At 35.6% G+C, this 19,148-nt stretch overlaps 2 protein-coding genes and 1 pseudogene across 3 annotated transcripts; all 3 read right to left on the bottom strand.

Annotated features, from left to right (window-relative positions):
* Positions 1 to 3,869: 3,869 nt before the first annotated feature.
* On the bottom strand, positions 3,870 to 6,118 carry LOC111318157 (uncharacterized). Its single transcript, XM_022920882.2, has 3 exons — positions 4,967 to 6,118; positions 4,676 to 4,861; positions 3,870 to 4,580 (listed from the first exon to the last, which is right to left on the bottom strand). The coding sequence occupies exons 1-3, from the start codon at positions 5,456 to 5,458 to the stop codon at positions 4,296 to 4,298; spliced, it is 963 nt and encodes a 320-aa protein (XP_022776617.1). The 5' UTR covers positions 5,459 to 6,118; the 3' UTR covers positions 3,870 to 4,295.
* Positions 6,119 to 9,038: 2,920 nt separating this feature from the next.
* On the bottom strand, positions 9,039 to 11,649 carry LOC111318225 (subtilisin-like protease SBT3 pseudogene; annotated as a pseudogene). The gene has a single exon (XR_016340807.1). The product of XR_016340807.1 is annotated as a subtilisin-like protease SBT3 pseudogene (transcript).
* A 3,196-nt stretch (positions 11,650 to 14,845) lies between these two features.
* Positions 14,846 to 17,468, bottom strand: LOC111318302 (subtilisin-like protease SBT3). The gene has a single exon (XM_022921108.2). It carries the CDS (start codon positions 17,262 to 17,264, stop codon positions 14,985 to 14,987), a length of 2,280 nt encoding a protein of 759 aa, XP_022776843.1. The 5' UTR covers positions 17,265 to 17,468; the 3' UTR covers positions 14,846 to 14,984.
* Positions 17,469 to 19,148: the final 1,680 nt, after the last annotated feature.

Genomic DNA, 19,148 nt, shown 5'->3' on the forward strand with positions numbered 1-19,148 from the left:
AAAGATTAATCATCCCGTTATTCATTTTTTAGGTCTAATAAAGTTTAAATTCTTTCATTTTATGATTTTTTTAAATATATAAAAAATAATTTATACTTCAAAAGCAAATACAATTATTTGTATTTATAGGAATATAATAATTTTAGTAGTAGTAGCATTTTTTTTTTATATGGTTGTATTTCATATTTTGATTTTTGCCAGTGTAATTCTGGGTTAAGAATAAAAAGATATTGAAATATTAAAATTTAAAGTTCAAGTCTAAAGCGTTTGATTTAATTTTATATTATATTTATTTAATTATATGTTAATTTATCAATATTATTTAATTCATCAAATTTTTATATTAAAAATAATACTTTTATAATCCTAACTTTTTATATTATTAATTTCATACAAAAATATGACTTTTGAAATGCTATTAAAAACTAATTAGTTTTTTAAAAAATCTAATTTAATAGTGCAATTCAAGTAGTAGATATTCTTTGTGTCAAGTAGAGAGATCAAATAGTTACCACTTACAACATTCAAATTTTTAATTATTTTTGTGACAGTATGGCTGGCTAAGGAGGTTTTCAAGGACATTGAAATTTTAGTTTCATACCAAAACATCTTTTGATTTTTTTTTTTTATCGATTATGTCCATCCATCGGAAAAAATAAATATTTTCTAAGTTGTTAATGTCATGTTGTGACCATTAATTAACATATTTTTCTCAAATTTTTATTAATTTATATTTAATATATTATCAATATATAAATTTTATATACTGTCAATAAGTCAAATAATATCATTTCATTAATAAATAAATATCAATCTTTAAAATAAATATACAAAAATTAATATTTTTTAAAAATTTTATTTATTAATAAAATGATATAATCTGACTCACTTCATTAATGAGATACCATAATCTTATTCAGTGTCAATATATAAAATTTATACACTAATTATATATCAAAAAACTAAATCCAAAATTTATTGTCTCTAATTCTTCGTATTGAAATATCTCATGAAAAAATCAATATTAGTGAAATATATTTTGGTATTCTATCATGTATATGTACATATATTTATATAGAGCAAAGCAATAATGGTTGGAATTCCTTTTCATGCTAGGAGAACTTGGGGTGCAACCACATGGTGAAATTCATGACAATAAAAAAACTATATTGTCAAGTTAAGCACAATAATATCATGTTGGGAATTGAAGAAGGGAAATTTAAAAGTGTTACGATCCATCTCCGGGTTTTGTCGGAATCTATTTCATAATTGTCTTTACAAACATCTAATCTAAGTTTACTATAACTTATAAAAGAATAGATAAGACAATATTTACCTAACACACTATTTATGTTTAAGTTTAACATTCATATCGAGATGTTTTAAAAATGTTTTAAAACATTTATTGGTCCATGTTTTAAACATGTTAAAGTTTCACGACTTGGAGGGTTTGGTCTAATGCTAAATAGTTCTAATTTTATTAATTCTCCAGCTGCCCAATTCGACTTTAGTCAGAGCAACAGGTTTTGGTCTAAACACGAGTACTCGAGCACGTGGATTCGTCCTAGTTGTAATGTTTTCAGTCAGAAATTGGTCTCATTGGTGGAGATCAACAACGAGTTAACCCCCAATTATACTGTCTCATGTTGTTAGGCCATGATTAATCTAACCCATTAACGGATTACTTAATCAGATGCCATTCAGAAAAAATCTGAAGGATGTGAAACAAATCAAAATGAAGAAATCAAGAGGCACACCAAAATCCAAATTGGAGGCAGCGTTAATGGATCAGGCTGGCAAACAGGGCAGGGGCAGCGATGATGTCCTCAGCTTTTCAGTAGTTATCAGGGTCTTTAATGGAAGCGGCAAGTACCATCAATTTACATGTGACTTCTGTCTCCCCCATAACAAATTATTCAACCTTCTATAATTCTCCCTCTCTTTGACGCAGGCAACTGATCAGTTTCCAAATCTAAAGTCTCGTCCATATTGGCCAAGCTCATCAAGAATCACATCAATGGCATCCACATTTCTCAAAGTGCTTCTTCTCGTCTCAATGCTACTCACTGTCAGCGCTCAGGTTGATCTTACAGCTTCGAGTTCCTGCTCATGACTGAGGTGATTGAATGCCCCTGGATGATGTTAGTGTACGATGAGTTGGGTACCATAGAAGAGGAAGAGGGCCCTACGAACCAAAGATCTCTTAATATTTTAACAATCAAAGAAATTTTGGTCATTGAATAAATCATATAGCCATCTATAATACAATTGAACTAATCAGAATTGCCATTTTCTTTTCTAGTTAATGTCGGGGATATTTTTAGGTTCAAAAGGCACTCCGATTATTTTTTTTATTATAAATTATTAATAAATAATTATAAATATTTTAAAATTTTGAATTGACTTAAATATATCAAGTAGATTGATACGTTCAATATCACATTATCATTATATTTCATAAATTTTTCGTTTCGCAAAATAAAGATATTTAAATACTGTCATTTTATTTATATTTTATTAATAAATTTTTTTATTTTTTTCTCATTTCGATTTTTTTTATACCGATATTTAATTTATCATTAAAATGCAAACATAAAAAATTCTTTTTACTCTTACTTCTAACTGCTATTTTCTCTCTCTTATAATTCTACAATTACCAACAGTTAGATTTCATGGCTGAATGAAGGGTACCTCAAACCCCATCCAAAAATTCGTTACTGTAGATTGTTTGATTTTGTTCAATCTTTTGGAACCAAAAACTAACCTGTTGTTCGACAAAGGGCAGTTAAGGACCTTTTCTTTTCTTGGGAAAGTAGGTTTTAACCTCACCAATATTGGTCAGATTAAACTTTCCAGGACTTGTTGACAAGCATACAAGGCCTCATCTGGTGTGTGCATTAAGTATTTTGCAAGTTGCAGTTCTTTTGAAACAACTTGAATAAATCAAAATTTCTGTCCAAATATTTTTAGCTTTCCAGGTCTTGCCTATCCTGTTGGAGTTTAAGCAGATACTAAATGTAAAAAAGAATAAAAAAGTGATCATACTTTTTTCCTCTTATAATGTTAAGAAATCCTACCAAACGTTGTTTAAGAAGACAGATTGGCATTATTGATTCCAGTCACTGATTTTGAGATCATTCTGTAATTGATCATGGATCCCTGATTCCTGATAATGATCATGTCTCATTTTTTGATAAACTGAATCATGTTCCTGAGAGTAAACATGTGCACGAAAGAAAAGGAGATCCACATGCCTGAAAATGGCTTCAATTTTGTCTTTCATAATATAATATTCACGAAAAATAATGAATGTCTTCATTTCGTGCTTATCAGGGACATTCCTTGCAAATCACATGGCCAACGAGTTTTGCTGCAACAAATCAGTGGTTTCAGCTCCATTCTGCATTTCTGTCAAGATTTTTACTCTTTCTAGAATAAAATTGAACAGAAGCAAGTTTAAGCTTCTACCAATTGTGCAATTGCAAATTTTTTAATCTCAGTTATTACCTCCAATTATGTTAGACAATTCTTTAAATAGAAAATATTGATCATAAATGGCCTGGGAAAAGCTTTAATCTATTTGTTGCAACAGAAAAGAAAAATTAAAGCTGCTCCAGCATCCAGCTAACCAAATTATATCAGCAACAAAAAAAAAATTAAGTTGATTCCTTCAAACTTAAACTTACTCAACCGACAGCTGAAATTTTCCCTAAAATATTTAAAATTAAAGGTGTAAACAAACATAACATGTAATAAATAGTGGTGAACAAATTCAGTGTCCGATTGTTTATATTTATTGAATTTAATAAATAATAATAAATAAAATTTTAATATTTATTAATTAAATGAATAAATTATCATTATAATAAAGTTCATTTATGTTTTTTTTTTTTTTTTATACCCGACGATATAAACTTTATTAGGGTACGATGAACTTATGTATCGGTACATTACTAAAAGAATTAATTACATTTAAGTAAATATAATTTTAAAAAATAAATTATTTCTTACTTTAACATTTAAACAAGGAAAAAAGAAAGGAAAAAGTTATCACTCACAGGTCTCCAACGAATCCGTTTACTCACTTTTGGGCACACGGGCAGCCACAATAAGTCCACAACCGCCTTCCTCACTCCCTGCCCGGCATCTCCAAACGTGCCCGTTTAGCTGTCTCTCGTTCATTTCCCACTTCTCTCCAACAAACGAAGAATAACAAATTAAGAAAAAAAAAATAAAAAATAAGACAGATAAAAAGGCTATTCGAGTTCGACGTGTTTTCCATGTGATTCGATCTGTCAATCGTAAGTGCAAGATTTCTTGAGAGAAATGGGAACGTTGAGTTTGTTGAAATCGAAAGTTATGTCACATTCGATATTCTTGTAGAACTTTGGCTTAACCAATTTGCCCAAGACATAAGCTTTTGAACGGACAACCAAGTTCAGTTTGAGTGAAACTGGAAGAGATGTTGTGCCAGTTGAACTGCTCAAACTTGCTCCACTTCCGTACAAAGGGACCTTGTTTCCCATCACTGTTACAGTTACAGAGCTTTGGCTCTTCCTTGATTGATAAAATTTCTTCATCTGAAATACCCGAGTTCAACAAATCTAAGACGATAGAGCTAAGATTTTGATTCAATGGAACTGGTAAGTACTCTTTTGTTTGAAAGTGGACTTACGGTTCCTGAAGCAATGTTGATTTGAGAATATGACAGATCTAGAGGAGTTGATGTGACATGGACGCCAAAAAATGTTCCAGCGTTGCGATAAATCATTTTCACTGTGGAATTCACGGTGATCATATCAGTTGCCACCCCTGTGAAATCTGAACCAGCTTGGATCTTGAATTGCTCAAATTTTATACTCTACAGGACAAAATTAAACAATCAATCATAATCCATTTCGTAATGCAACCCAAAAATAGCTCAAAAGAATGATGAAAAAAAAAAGAAAATAATGAGAGAGATTACCATCATTGTGATCTTGGGTTTCTGGGGTCTGCTAGCTCCCCAGAGAATCAAAGAAAACATAGAGAACAAAATAAAGAAGCCAAGAACAAAAGCTACGAAATAGCATCTTCGAGGGAGTCCCTTCTCACGCTCTTCATCTTCAAGGAGCCCTTCTTCTTCAATCACATCACATTCTTGCCACTGCTTATGTCCCTTCCCATGTGCTCCCCTGGACGACGCGTCGTTAGGCGAGATCTTGCGAGATCCGGATTTAAGAGACCCAGAAAACCGACTCGATGAGGACTCACGCGAGTGGCGACCCACGGAGGAATGGGAGTGTGGTGGTGACCCCATGGGGCTGAGCACCGGCGTGGAATGGAACGACGTCGTAACTTTTTCTCCATCGTGAGAATCATGTGAAGGGCTCTGCACATAGTAAACTGGACGCCGCGGGGACCTCGTTGGCGATGATGGGGCGAGGCTTGTGACCTCTGAGTCTGTCTTAGCGTGCATTTTCGGCGGCCTTTCCTTCAGTTCTCACCCAACACTAACCAAAAACCTGTCTTTTGCGTCAGTTTATGTTTTATTATATGGATTTGCGTGAGTGTTTGATGATGTATTTATGAAGGAGTTTGTCTGTCAAAGAGAGTCAAATTGAAGAACAAGTATAGACTTTTGCTGTAACGCTTCGAATATAATTTTAATTTGCCTTATCAAAGTGAATATATATATATATATATGTGTATGTATGTATGGCTGTAGGACAACCAAAAGAGAAAGTGGTTTTTATTTGAGTGCGTTTTGAGTTAGGGATAGGTTTGGATTTAGGGGGTTACAGAGAAGAAGCAGCCAGGAACTTCATTACCCAACAGCCATGTTACAGTTGGCAGCTCTTGCTTGACACCGCACCACCTAACATTATTGTTCTTTCCTTTATCACTTCTACTCTATTTGCCTTTTTTCCTTCCGCCACTATTGCTTGTTATCAAGAATCAGACAATCGTAGGAGTATGATGAGGGGGGAAAGAGATTTGGGCTTAATCTTGTTTGTCTGCAAATCATGCCTAACAGTTGTACTTGATTCAAGCAAGATTTATTCTCACAATTGGATCTCTTTGAGCTTGTTTAGTATAGCTTTAAAACGGTTTTTTAGATCCTATAACAATTACCATTAGAATTTCATTTGAAAATATATCCTCCCACTTAAAAAAAGACTAATTTGTGAAAAAAAAAAAGCCTTTAGCTATACAAAAAAAAAAAAAAAAAAAAGTTTGTTCCAGCAATTCTTATTAAGTTGTACTCAAGTTAAGCACAGACAAATTCATTGTTAGCTTCAGAGTTCAGCTTATTGGGCATTGGACAGGCAAATGAGAGGTGTTCTTCTTTCCGACTGGTTGATGGACAATAGACAACACTGAACATAGCATCTGGCCAGAGACTGACCATTCATAAAAAACATAAACATGTCGCTTGTGGTTTGACGATTTGTTTTATTTCAGGATTAGAAGAGAAAGAGATGCCGAACCAAATGCGGATTTGTGGGTCATCCTCGCAATCTTTTCATCAACGGCGGGGATCTAAAGTTTGTCAATGAGGGCTCTACAATAAACCATGTGAGCCCATGTGGAAGGACACCTGCTCACGAATTTCTCTTACACGGGGATAGTTCTGTCTGATTACAAAGAGAAGGTTTGGGAAAACAAATACGCAAGAAAATATAACATAAAGGAGCCAAAGACTAACACCCCTGTAAGCTTTAAAATGCTACTGCTACATCTTTTCACAAACATTTTTTTTCCGGGTTGGTTCACAAATTAAGAGGTGCTTGAATGTTTTCCTGGAACATTCTCCATGATGAATTTTTAGCATTCAAGTATTTCAAGCTGATTTAATTTGATTTAATTCTACTCCTTCCAAAAAAAAAAAAAATGACAGATGAGAGCTGGTTAATAGAACTTCAGCGATGCAGATGACGATTAGACTCCTGAATCCTAACAAATTCACGAAATATATAGATTGCAATATCTCATCTCCACTACCTTTATTCATCGAGTTCCATAAGAATGATTAGCTTCCCTTTTTGGATTCATAATGATTAGCTTATTATTATCCAAGAAAACTTGTCACGGTTCCTCTTGAGAAAGTGCTTGGCGATTGAGAGCAAAGGATAACTATGGCCCTGTGGGATACGACTCGGGAGAACCTTGGGGAGGCTTGAAATCCTGAAATTTCCAGTAGCTAATGCGCTTGAAGTAATTTTAATATTGGCCTGCTAATTACTATGGTCCATGGGGACCTTGTGAAATCTCATCCTTTTTGGCCCAAATGTATTTCGGCTGAAAGGATCGTTGACTCATTTTCATTAAAAGATGGGGCCTCGAATAGCTTTCAACATTGGATTTTTAATATTTGACTGGGCCAAACACCCTACATCACTGTAACAAACCTAGGGCAGTCCAATTCTTTTCAGGCTCAAATTGAAGGATAGATCATCCATAATATTCATATTATAATGGCAACTATAAGTCCATCATATACTTTTATCTAAAATTCGCCTTTCCCCAGTCAGGCACGAGTCATGACAAATTGACGATCGATCAGCAGACATATCATGTATGTAGGATTATCCGGTTGACTAGATCAGATAAAATTAAAAGAAAACAAAAACAAAAAGCTTGGAAGAAAGAAATTTCTACGTTTCATCTCACAATCTTAACTGGCATGTTGATGAAATAAAGTCGCAGCGTTTGCAGCATCTACCCTATCAAACTACAATCTCTAACGCTTTCCCTTTCCAACTCCTGAACGTGAAAGCACGAGTTCCAAATTATCAACAGAAAATGGTGGACCCAAAAATGTGGAAAAAAAATTTCCTGCCCATATATGAGATTTTAGCGTTTTCGATTGCAGAATGCAACACGAGTAATATACGCTTCCCTTTCCGTTTTCTAATTCCTTTTTCTGTTCAAGATAGAGGTGCGGAATCGGGTTTGATGGCATGTTGTTTGTTTGCAAGCTAAGAGGAGAATAATGTACTCCATAGTAATTGCTAAAAAATAATTCTATTATATCCAAAATAGGAAAAAAAATAATTTCCTCCATAATGATTGATAAGAATAATGATTCAAAATAAGCTAAAGCCTAATGAATTAGGGAGCATTGACTGGCCTAAATGTCTTCCACGAATCTGAAAGTATAGATAAATGAAATATCATACTAATAGAAAGGAAGGCAGTCAGGAAATTGTTGCCTCAATCGCCCTGGATGTGACCAATTATAAAAGCCGATTAAAATTGTGTGCTACAACTTGATCATTAATGATTAATGCGTTTATGATAGAAGTTGTTATGATATCGTAATCGCTTGCAGTTGTATGCAAGCCTTCATTATTCCATTTTATAAAGCAGAGTAGCAACATTTTCACATCCATATATCCATCCTACTGAAAGAAAAAGATGAAAGAGTCCTTTCCGCAACATTGTCTCCCCTTTCGTGTATTTTGCATGGATAATTTTTTGTAGGTCATGTCATTTAGACACATTGGAAAAGGTTTCTCTGATTTTAAATGCTTTGGGTCAAAAATTATGTCTGAAATGTTGTTAAATTATTACTAGCTGAAAGAAGGGAAGAAAGAAAACAACTTCATGGAAAGTACCAGCAATTTGTTTTGTAGACTTGTATAGACGTAGGACCCAAAGCATTGTAAGGAAAAGAATATGTCTTTAATTCGAGTGATTAAAATTTAATTTTGATGACCTCAATTACCAAAAAGTGCTCTTTCCTTTGGTGGATGGTGGATGACTAGACTTTATGTAAAGTAAATTTTATCAGTTATCACTTTTGTGTGACTTCTAAGAAGATTCTGAAATTCATCTAATAATCATGCATTCAACAGGATATGATCAAATATTGACCTGTTGAGACACCGTCAGACAAGCAACAACAACCAGTTGATCAATGCTATTAATTATTGTCCATAAAGTATTGATTTTAAATTCACCTTTTTTTTTTTTATGTCAAAAGTTTCAACTTTCAAGTACTGCAGGGGTTTTTTCCTCATTTACTTAGAACATACCAATAATTAAAGCTAGAGTCTAAAAATTTGTTTCAATTTCTTTAATTAAATATGTTTTGACAGTGAAAGTTACAGAAATGGAACCGTACAAAAACCTTAAAAATCCCACAGCTGCAGCCTGGAAACCTGAAACTGGATAGTTTAATCACAATTCACAGGATACCATGTGCATTACTTAACAACATTGTAAATTCTTTATTTAACATAGAAACTTGAAGATTAAATGTTTAGAAATCAAGTTTGGTCATTTTTCCGTGCTGTAGCTTGTGGCGACTATGGGACTTCTGACAACATGTTTTCGTCCGCTATCTTCCCAAGTGAGAAAACCGAAAGACACTGCCTCATCAAGCTGTCTTGGACCTTCTATACTCAACTTGAAGTTTTTCTTCTCGTTTTTTGCATTAAAGACCAACGTCGCTGGTTCGACAGTTACCTTAACTCCCTTGATTGGTGTAACTGTTGCTTTGTAGGCGGAGCTTCCTTCTACAACATTAGTCACCGTTCTTTGAAATTCCTTCACAGTTTTCGAATTTGATTGTGCATTCCTGTCATTAAAATACGCAATAAAAGAAGGGTAATTCAGATCCAGAGACGGGTTGGAACAGTTATTTGAAGATGATTTTGTGATGGTTTTAATTTGTTGTGCTGTAAAGTTTAGCCCGCAAAGAAGATTAACGTAATCTTCAACGGTAGCATCGTATACCAGTCCGGGGTCTAGCGCTTTGTTGGGATTGATATGGCCAGATCCCATGGCTAGCGGAGTGGCAGGTCGGAGATTGCTGCCTATATCCTTGATAGGACTGCCCGTGTTATCAATGGGATCAGATGTAGTCATCAAGGCAGATCTGATGGCTGCTGGGCTCCAACCAGGATGTGCCGCTTTTAACAGTGCTGCTACTCCTGACGCATGGGGGCATGCCATGGATGTTCCCGATAGTAAATTGAAGTTGCTAAACAAAGAGTCCTCATTTACACGGGCCACTGCTATGTTTGAAGGCCATGCAGCTAGGACTGAGTCACCAGGGGCCATAATGTCAGGCTTCAAAACCGATGGACAACTGTAGGATGGCCCTCTAGAGGTATAGCTAGTTACAGTCGGTGAAGGTTTAGTACCCTGGAATGTCATTTTAAATTCAATGCTGGCTTTTGGGTCTGTGTTGCTCTTAATGTAGTTCACGACCGTATCACCATCTTTTTGTTCCAAGAAGATGGCTGGAAAAGGGCTCTGGGTGAATATATCCACATTACTGTTATTCGTTATGAAGACACCAGCAACATTTCCTGCAACTTGAATGTTGTTAAATTGGTCATTGAGGGAATCTTCCTTGCCTGGATCTTGGCACACTATAATCTTTTGCACAAGTTTCCTCAATTCACTCGTTTTGTCACATGCGTCCATGAAAACAATTGGGAATTGGCTTGACGAGAAATTCCCTGGATAGAGAGCCAAACCATTGACCAAAACTTTGCTTCCGAGACTTAAAGTTGCGCCTAAGTCTCGATCCATGGTACCAGCAGCGACAGTTAAAACCCAAGGGGTTCCATTGTGTAGGGTCTTTAATTCTGGTCCTGCATTCCCTGCTGATGTAGAAACAAAAATATTCTTCTCTATCGCAGCAAATGTGGCTATTGCAATAGGGTCTTCATACAATTCAAGCTCATCCAAGCCCAATGACATGGAAAGAACATCAACCCCGTCAGTAATTGCTTGATCAATTGCAGCAATTATATCTGTCAAGTAAGCTCCTTCGTCCCACAGGGCTTTGTACATGGCGACCCGAGCCGCTGGGGCCATTCCTCTGGCAGTTCCCTTGGCATAGCCAAAGTATGATGCATCTTGCACATAAGTTCCAGCAGCAGTTGTTGAAGTGTGGGTCCCGTGACCGTCTGTGTCGCGTGGAGAATTAATTGAGATGGTGATATTGGGATCGTGGGCAATCAGACCTTTATTGAAATACCGCGCACCAATGAGCTTTTTGTTGCACATTGAGGAGTTGAATTGGGTTCCATTTTCGCATTCTCCTTTCCATTTTGATGGAACATCACTCATTCCTTTATCATTAAAGCTTTCGCTTTCTGGCCAAACCCCTGAATCAATCAAGCCGATAATAACATCTTTGCCAAAATTTGACACCGGCCACGCACCTGTGTCCGAATTCAGGCCAAGAAATTTGAAAGAATAAGTGGTATCAACCTTGACAGTTCTGTCTCTGACGGAAGAAACATACCCTGGAGCGTTTTTCAAGGCCTCAAGCTCTGCCGGCGTGAGACTTGCACTAAAACCTTGAATAACATGGTTATAACTATAGATAAGTCTAGAAGAGGGGATTGTTGCATTGGTGTTAGCTTTCAAGTTGGTTGATAAAGATGCAAGGGTGGCCGAGTACCAGCCTTGCTGGCCGGAGAAGGCTTTTGGCATGGCTGATATGTCCATGTGGACAATATAATTGTCAGCTTGTACTAGCTTGGTAAAGATAAATGAGATACTAAAGGAAAGCCACACGTACAAGAGTTTGGTATGATCAGCTGCCATGGTAGAGAATTGGAATTGGCAACCGATGTTTTTTTGTGTGAAACTATTGTGAATTTGGTAAGCTTATATAGGGAATTGGGAGGCGTGGGAACTTGAAGTTTTTCTTTCATTATAAATGTCTAACTAACTTGTCCGAATGATATCCAAATAAGAGACCTCTAAAGTCTTAACTACATATTTTTCTTTTGTGAACCTACTATACCTAGGCTCTGCCGATTCGATCAGGGCCATTCAATTAGGACCTTAATTTTAAACCTTCCCCGATTAATTAAATCAAATGCACCTTTATTAAAGGTCAGAAATGGAGACAAAGTGGAAGACGTTGGTGTGAAATTGTTCGTTTATTCATAAGCTCCTGTCCATTACACAATCACATACTCAAAAGATTATTCGACTTTTGGAGTATCTCTCCCTGTTAACATCTTCCTTCCAAATTGGTTTGTATAACACGGTAGTAGCTGGCTTGAAAGAGTCAGTTTTTGATGATATCCGCGAAGGGTGGAGCAAATTCGCTATCTACGATCACAGACAAAAAACCATCAATGATGATTGGAGCTCCTAGAGACCCCACAATGTGCGAGCTCACAATGGAACAAGTCCTATATCACTCCATATAATCTTGACTTGTTATGGTCAAGTGAATTAATTTGTCCTTTGTCTGAGAAATTAAAACAGCTAGCTATTTGTAAAGCTGGCCATTTATTTATCTCTGCAGTCTTTTACACGGGTTTATCTGTCATGGGCAGTCATCTACCTTTTTTGTAAACATTTGGGCTAAAATAGTGCTAAATATTCTCGGAGACCTGAAGATAATTTTTTGTTGGAGGGTCGCTTCAATCCTGTATTTGTTCAATGTAAAATGGTTATTCCAGAAGTAATTTTAAAGCAGAAGTAAACGGCTTCATAATAACTTGACTAAGACTAAATTATCATGACTTTTCCTTTACTATTGGATGAAGAAAAGAAAAAGATTGACATCAATATCATATTTAATTTGCCCAAAGTGGAAGTTAAACGCGTAAACTTTAGATGCATGCTGGGTGGTAAACAAGGGGCAAGCACCGAGCTTATTGTGGCATTTTCCATCGCTTTGATTTGGTCAAATTAAACCGAGTGTAACGAAAGCATCCGATTTTTGAGTTGTTTTTTATTTTTATTTGAAGGTCTTATAATTTTATTTATAAAATTATTTTCAAAAATACAAATTTAAATCTTTATATATATATATATATATTATAATAAATATATTCCAAGATAAAATTGAATCGTTGCACTAAAAGATGCTTGTGGTAATTAAGAATTTGTTTTATTGACATGAGGGTGACTATTTACATTTTTAACATACTGTAAAATTCTATTTTATAGATCTTTTTTATCTTGCATGTTAATTGTAAAATAATTTTTGTATACTTAATTTTGTAGAAAAGGGAAAAAGAAAAGGGTGTCCAAGTGGCACCCTTCCTTTCCTTTAAAATCTACCATTTTTGCCTTATTTTTTTATTAATTTTATTAAGTTTTAATTTTTTTTTTTTTATAAATTTTATGAAAAAAAATAATTGAAGTATGAATGATAAAATAATTTGTATTCGATTTATTTTAATTTGTATTGATCTAACATATGTGTTTTTTTTATAAAAAAATCCAAGAGTAGGTTAAGATTTTTTTTAAAAAAAATTGAGTGAGATCAAAGATGAATTTAAAATATTTTATCTCATTTTGGATGTCCATATAACAACTCTTTTTTTTATATTTTTGGTTTTTTATTAGATATATTTTATAATAAAAATCAATTGAGATAGAAACAACAAATGAATTTATTCGATGGGTTTGGATTTACAATGATCCAATTGATTTTTTTTAATTTAAAATAATTAAATTAAGTTTTTTAAATCAAATTAGAGTAAAAATAAAGTTTTAGGTGTTACGTTTTAATCATAATATCTTACCATATGCCTTTTATATATATATATATATATATTTTTTTTTTTTTCTCATACTTGCTTCTCTATATTTTTTCTCTACATGTAACTCTCATTTTTTTAACTTTATTTTCCTTCATCTCTCTTTCTAAAGTTCCTTATTCTTTCACAACTACTTATATTTACCTTTAAGCATTTGTTAAATATTTTTATTTTTAATTTCTAAAGAAATATATATTTTTTTGTTTATATGTTATCATCTATTAAAATTTGATATAAAAACTTTGCTCCTTCCACATTTAAAACATGAGTTTAATTCTAATATATAATAATTTTTCTTTTAATTTCTATCTATAATTTAATGGGTATAAGAGGTATTTTATCTTGTGTGGTCTTTCTTTTAATAAATTAAGAGGAAAGCAATTAAAGCTATACATTTGTTATATGAAATTTGTAACGCTTGCCTGCAATAATGTAGGAGTGTAATCTTCTTCAGACAAAATAGGCGGCTGAGCTCAGTATCCGTACACATAGCTTTATAACTCTTGTTAGGTGACTGGAAATTGTGGGAACATTAGAATTATAGCACATGATTTGGCCTTAAAAAAAAATATAGGCTGATATGCTGAATATAAATCCTTCTTTTCGGCTTTAGTCAATTCTTTTCATCCCTTTTGTATGCTTCAGAAAGCAAACAGATCATTGGGGATAGATTTCTCCAGGACTGTTTTTCTTGAGGAAAAAGATCTTCAAAAATATTTCAGTTGAAACTGGTGAAGCTCTTGTTGCTGATAAATGTCTCAGGACATGACTTAGCGTAAGTGAACTCTGGAAAGAGATTTTAACCAAGGAATTAAAAAAAAATGAATCTAACACGCGTGGACATGTCTCTTTTCCTAGGAGAAACTTCCTCACAAGGAATCGTTTCTCGTGGACTAAGCAAGATGGAAGTTCTATACTATTTTTCAATCCATGATCGTTACAACTTACAACATGGGCCCAAACCAATTAAAAACAAAGGGGAAAACAGGTTGTCGAGCTTTGACAATAGCTCAATTAACCCACAATTTAGAGGCAAATTGCTTCCACGTTTGATGGCAGCAGCCGGTCAAATTTCTTGAATCATTGTCCATATGGGTCCTTCCACAGCAAAACTTGCAAGAAATCACCGTCACTAAAGGCATAGAAGATTGATGATGTCGTAAAAGAAATGGCTTGTACACAAATTGAATCCTTGGAATGGTTGGCCTTAATCTAATTCGATCATAAGAAACGAAGTTTGGGATGGGAGATGAAGAAAACAATTGTTACCTGCATGTTGGATCTTTTGATTCCAGCACAGAAAGCAAAGAGCAATGCTAACTATATGAATATAGACGGTTAAAAGCATATTATTCAGTACTCGTATTTGCGAAAATTAGTTCAATACTTAACACAGATCTTAACCTTAAAGCCCATAATAAATAATCTCAGGAACACAGATCTTAACCTTAAAGCCCCTAATAAACCATCTCAGGAACTCACAAGAGGTGACACCACGAGAGGGCTTCTAACTTTGTGTTTTCCATTTACTTCAACCCAAACAAGTTCACCGAATGAAACTTTCCCCTTCTTGTTACTGCTGTAACTTATAGTCACACAGAAGCTTTGCTTCTCATATGTATTTGCAAAGACCAATGTCTCTGGCGAAACAGCAATAGTTGAACCAGCAGGCTGCACTATCTTAACCTTGTAAGTTACAGCCCCTTCTCCGACGTTTGTCACAGTCCTACGGAATATTTTGCCTATAGTTTCCGTCACATTAGGATTGTATAAGGCAATAAAAGATGGGTAATTAAGATCAGAAGATGGATTCGAGCAGTTGTAGCTCTTTGATCTTGTGATGGTCAAGATTTGTTTCTCTGTGAAATTCATTGTGCACAAAAGATTCACGTAGTCCTGTGGGGTTGCATCGTAGATCAGACCTGGATCAAGTGCTCTATTTGGATCAATTTGGCCTGCTCCCATGGCTAAAGGTGAAGCAGAAGACAAATTGTCATCACCATTATCCCTGATTGGTTTCATAGTGTTATCTAATGGATTCGCAGTAGTCACCAAGGCAGACCTTATAGCAGCTGCACTCCACTGAGGATGAGCACCTTTTAAGAGTGCGGCTATACCCGAAGCATGCGGACAAGCCATAGATGTTCCAGAGAGCAGAGCAAAGTTACTGGATAAGAATATAGAATTCCCAATTATAGATGCAGCATTGTTTGGAGTATAAGCAGCCAAAACAACAGAACCGGGTGCCATTATATCTGGCTTTAAGATGCCAGGATAGCTTGGTGAAGGACCTCTTGAAGTGTAAGAGGCCACGGCTGGTGCAGGCTTTGTCCCTAAAATGGTCTGTTGAAACTTAATGCTAGCAGTAGCATTCTTACTACTTGTGGCATATTTGACAAGACCAGGTGCATCCTCTGGGCTAATCACAACACCAGGACAGGGCATACTGTATAATTCAGGTTCATCTGAAATAAATATTGCTCCTCGCACCCTTGACACAGTAATAAACCTTACTTGAGTAGAGAGAAAACCGGTATTGTCACATATGATGATCCCACCGGGGGCTTCAGATAACAATAGGCTTGAATTGCATGCTGATAAACTTTTATTGTAAATCAAGGCAAGGTCTTTAACTAAAGCACTAGCTGGAAACAAGGTCCATCCGATGATCGTTTTTCCATCTCCTAGAGACACAATTCCAGCAAAAGAACGGTCAATGGTGCCCGCTGCAACAGTCATGACCCATGGGATTCCATTGTGCAAGGTCCCTAAAGTTTCCCCTGCATTTCCTGCTGATGATGAGACTAGCACTCCTTTCTCCATAGCAGCAAATGAAGAAATTGCAATAGGATCCTCGTACAATGGCACTCCATCAAACCCCATGGATATTGATATCACATCGACACCATCATCAATTGCCCCGTCCAAACCAGCAAGTACGTCAGCTGAATAGCGCCCCTCATCCCATAGGACCTTGTACATGGCCACCATGGAGCGTGGGGCCAAACCTCTCGCCGTGCCTTTAGCATAACCGAAAAATGACACTCCGTCTTTGACATAGTTCCCACCTGCAGTGGAGGAAGTATGTGTTCCATGACCCATAGTGTCTCTAGCAGAATTCATGCTTATTTTGATTCCAGGATTGGCTGCAATCACACCCTTGTTGAAGTACCTAGCTCCAATTAACTTAGAGTTACACATGGTGGAGTTGAATTCCTGTCCTTCCTCGCATTTACCTTTCCACCTGGCTGGAACTGGAGTCATACCATCGTCTTTGTAACTGTCACTCTCTGGCCAAACACCAGTGTCGATAACACCAATGATGATACCGTCACCATAGTTTGAAGCAGGCCATAGCCCGGAGAAAGGGTTGAGGGACAGGAATTCAGGGGTATGGGTTGTGTCAGGAGTGACACTCCTGTCAGGATAGGCTGAGACAAATCCTGGAGACTTCTTTAGTGTTTCTAGTTCATCGGGAGATAGAACAGCGCTAAAACCATGAGCTCCACTATCATAGGAGTATACGAGAGATGGCGAGGACCGAGGGTTGTCTGATGAGGAAATATTTCTTGATTTCAGGGAATCAACTGTGGAGGAGTACCAGCTATGATGACTAGTAAAGATTTTGGGCATGAAGGACTTGTCCATATGGACGATATATGTATTTACAGACACTGAATGAACATGGAGAGTGAACAAAAGAGATGTGAGGAAGAGAGAATGCAGAAAATTAAGATAACAAAAACCCATTTTTTTCTTGGACAACCGAGATCAATGCTCTGCTTTATTTATGCATGGAAGTAAAAGTCTGAATGAGGTTGTGAATGAAAGCTACTGACTGTAAAAATTGTTGAAGAAAAAAGAACATTACTAAGCCGAATTAAGACGGATTCCATTTAATAATGTCGATTTTTTCTTTCTCTATATTAGGACTAAACGATACCCTAATGGCACTATCAATTAGATGTCGGCAAGAGAAATCAAGTCATATCATGGTAGATTAGGCTCAATTTTTGGACGTTGCTTGCTTCAAAAAATTTTATTTTTCTTCCTTCCAAGCCTGACTTTGTTTTTTCCTAGATTTTGATCCCTACCTGCGGATCACCATCCTCCAAAAAGAACCAACCAACCAAAGTTGTAAAGACCGCCCTATTCACTCCCCTTCAAACTAGTGCCATGGAATTTTTTTTCTATTATTTTTTTTCTGTGGTAAATAAATCAAGCTTAATATCCAAGTCTGTCACAGAAAAAACCCTAATCTTTACTCACTACATTTGAATGTTTCTTAATATGAGATTGGAATTCAATGTCATGAACTTGATCTATAATTTTCTTAATTCTAAGATGAACTCCCTCGACGTTGTAGGAATTGCCATATGTTCTCTTATCAATCAATTGCAGTACTTGAATAATTAAATTTCATTTGTTTAAAGAAAAGCAATCTACAAGCAGCACTGCTTGCTGCTATAGCCAGCAGGGAAAAAAAAAAAAAAAAGAATGGAAGGAGTTAGCTGTAAGCACCCAATTCTGACAGCTTTATTCCCCTCAACTTTGTAACATCTTTGATCAGGATAAATCCATAGACTTGGTCCTCAGCTGTTTACGTTTTGAACAGTGAGACTTCTTTATTTGTTCTGTTTTGGCTTAGTTTTTTGTTCCTCTATTTCAAGTTCCGTTCCAGATATGACATTTATAGCTTTATCCAAGCAATAGAAGCCAATGAATCCAAAATTCCATTCACCCAAAGCAACAGCTCAGAAAAGGGAGAATGTATGCAGTAAATCTGTTTTCTCCTGAGTTCTCTCAGAGTTACAACTAACAATTGCTACATAACACTTGACCAGAAAATCCACATTAAGTGTTGGGATAAGTATGTAAATGGCCTTTTATTTCTTATGAGACATATCTCACAATGCCATGTTAATTTCTCCTTCATTTTCTCGTTTACAAGCAGTGAGTAATTCAGCACATGCAGCCACCATATTTAGCTGCCATCAGGTCTAGAGAAAACAAGAGGAAGTTTACATCTTGATTCCGCACTTTGACTTTAAACAGTAGATTTGTTTTCTTGTGCTGCATCTAGATTGTGACATTTATTTGTTTAGTTCGACTATTTGTACGAGTATGGTTAGACTAAAGCTTATGTTTCAGTTTTAAATTGTCACAGAAAATCCCTGGAATGATAATATTATAATCAGCAGGCCTAGGAGTTAATTCCTTTAGCCGAATTGACTATCCAATCTTTGTTTTGCTGATCAAAGAAGACTTGGAAGAGTCAAATTCTTTCTAGAAAAGTTGAGGAAATGATGTCTGATTGCATTCTGATACGTTGCCCTTATGCTTATACGGTGTTGGATCCACTGGAGCATTGTTTTTGTACTTTACATGAAATTCTATGAATACATACAAGTAGAAGATGAAGCCTAAATCCTGAAACAAACGCCTGTTCATTAATGCGGGCAAAAACGAGCTAGAAAACAAAATTGAGATGAAGACGTAATAAGAAAAACGAGTTGAAGTTAACGTTCATGAATCATGACAACCAAGAGGAGAAAGAGACAGATGGAAAAAACTCATGAGAAAGGAGACACAGGCCTAAAGTGGCAATATAGTGTCAGAACCTGGAGAATAAAA

This window comes from Durio zibethinus, chromosome 3, assembly GCF_047325235.1.
Source record: "Durio zibethinus cultivar Kanyao isolate XHJ-2024 chromosome 3, ASM4732523v1, whole genome shotgun sequence".
Lineage (NCBI taxonomy): Eukaryota > Viridiplantae > Streptophyta > Magnoliopsida > Malvales > Malvaceae > Durio > Durio zibethinus.

What these genes read in the sequence shown, in the direction of transcription:
- LOC111318302 (XM_022921108.2), bottom strand. Translation starts at nt 17,264, where the DNA reads ATGGGTTTTTGTTATCTTAATTTTCTGCATTCTCTCTTCCTCACATCT.
- LOC111318157 (XM_022920882.2), bottom strand. Translation starts at nt 5,458, where the DNA reads ATGCACGCTAAGACAGACTCAGAGGTCACAAGCCTCGCCCCATCATCG. An exon ending in AACCCAAGATCACAATGATG is followed by an intron (nt 4,862 to 4,966) that starts GTAATCTCTCTC and finishes TTTGTCCTGTAG; the next exon opens with AGTATAAAATTTGAGCAATT. An exon ending in TCAACATTGCTTCAGGAACC is followed by an intron (nt 4,581 to 4,675) that starts GTAAGTCCACTT and finishes CGGGTATTTCAG; the next exon opens with ATGAAGAAATTTTATCAATC.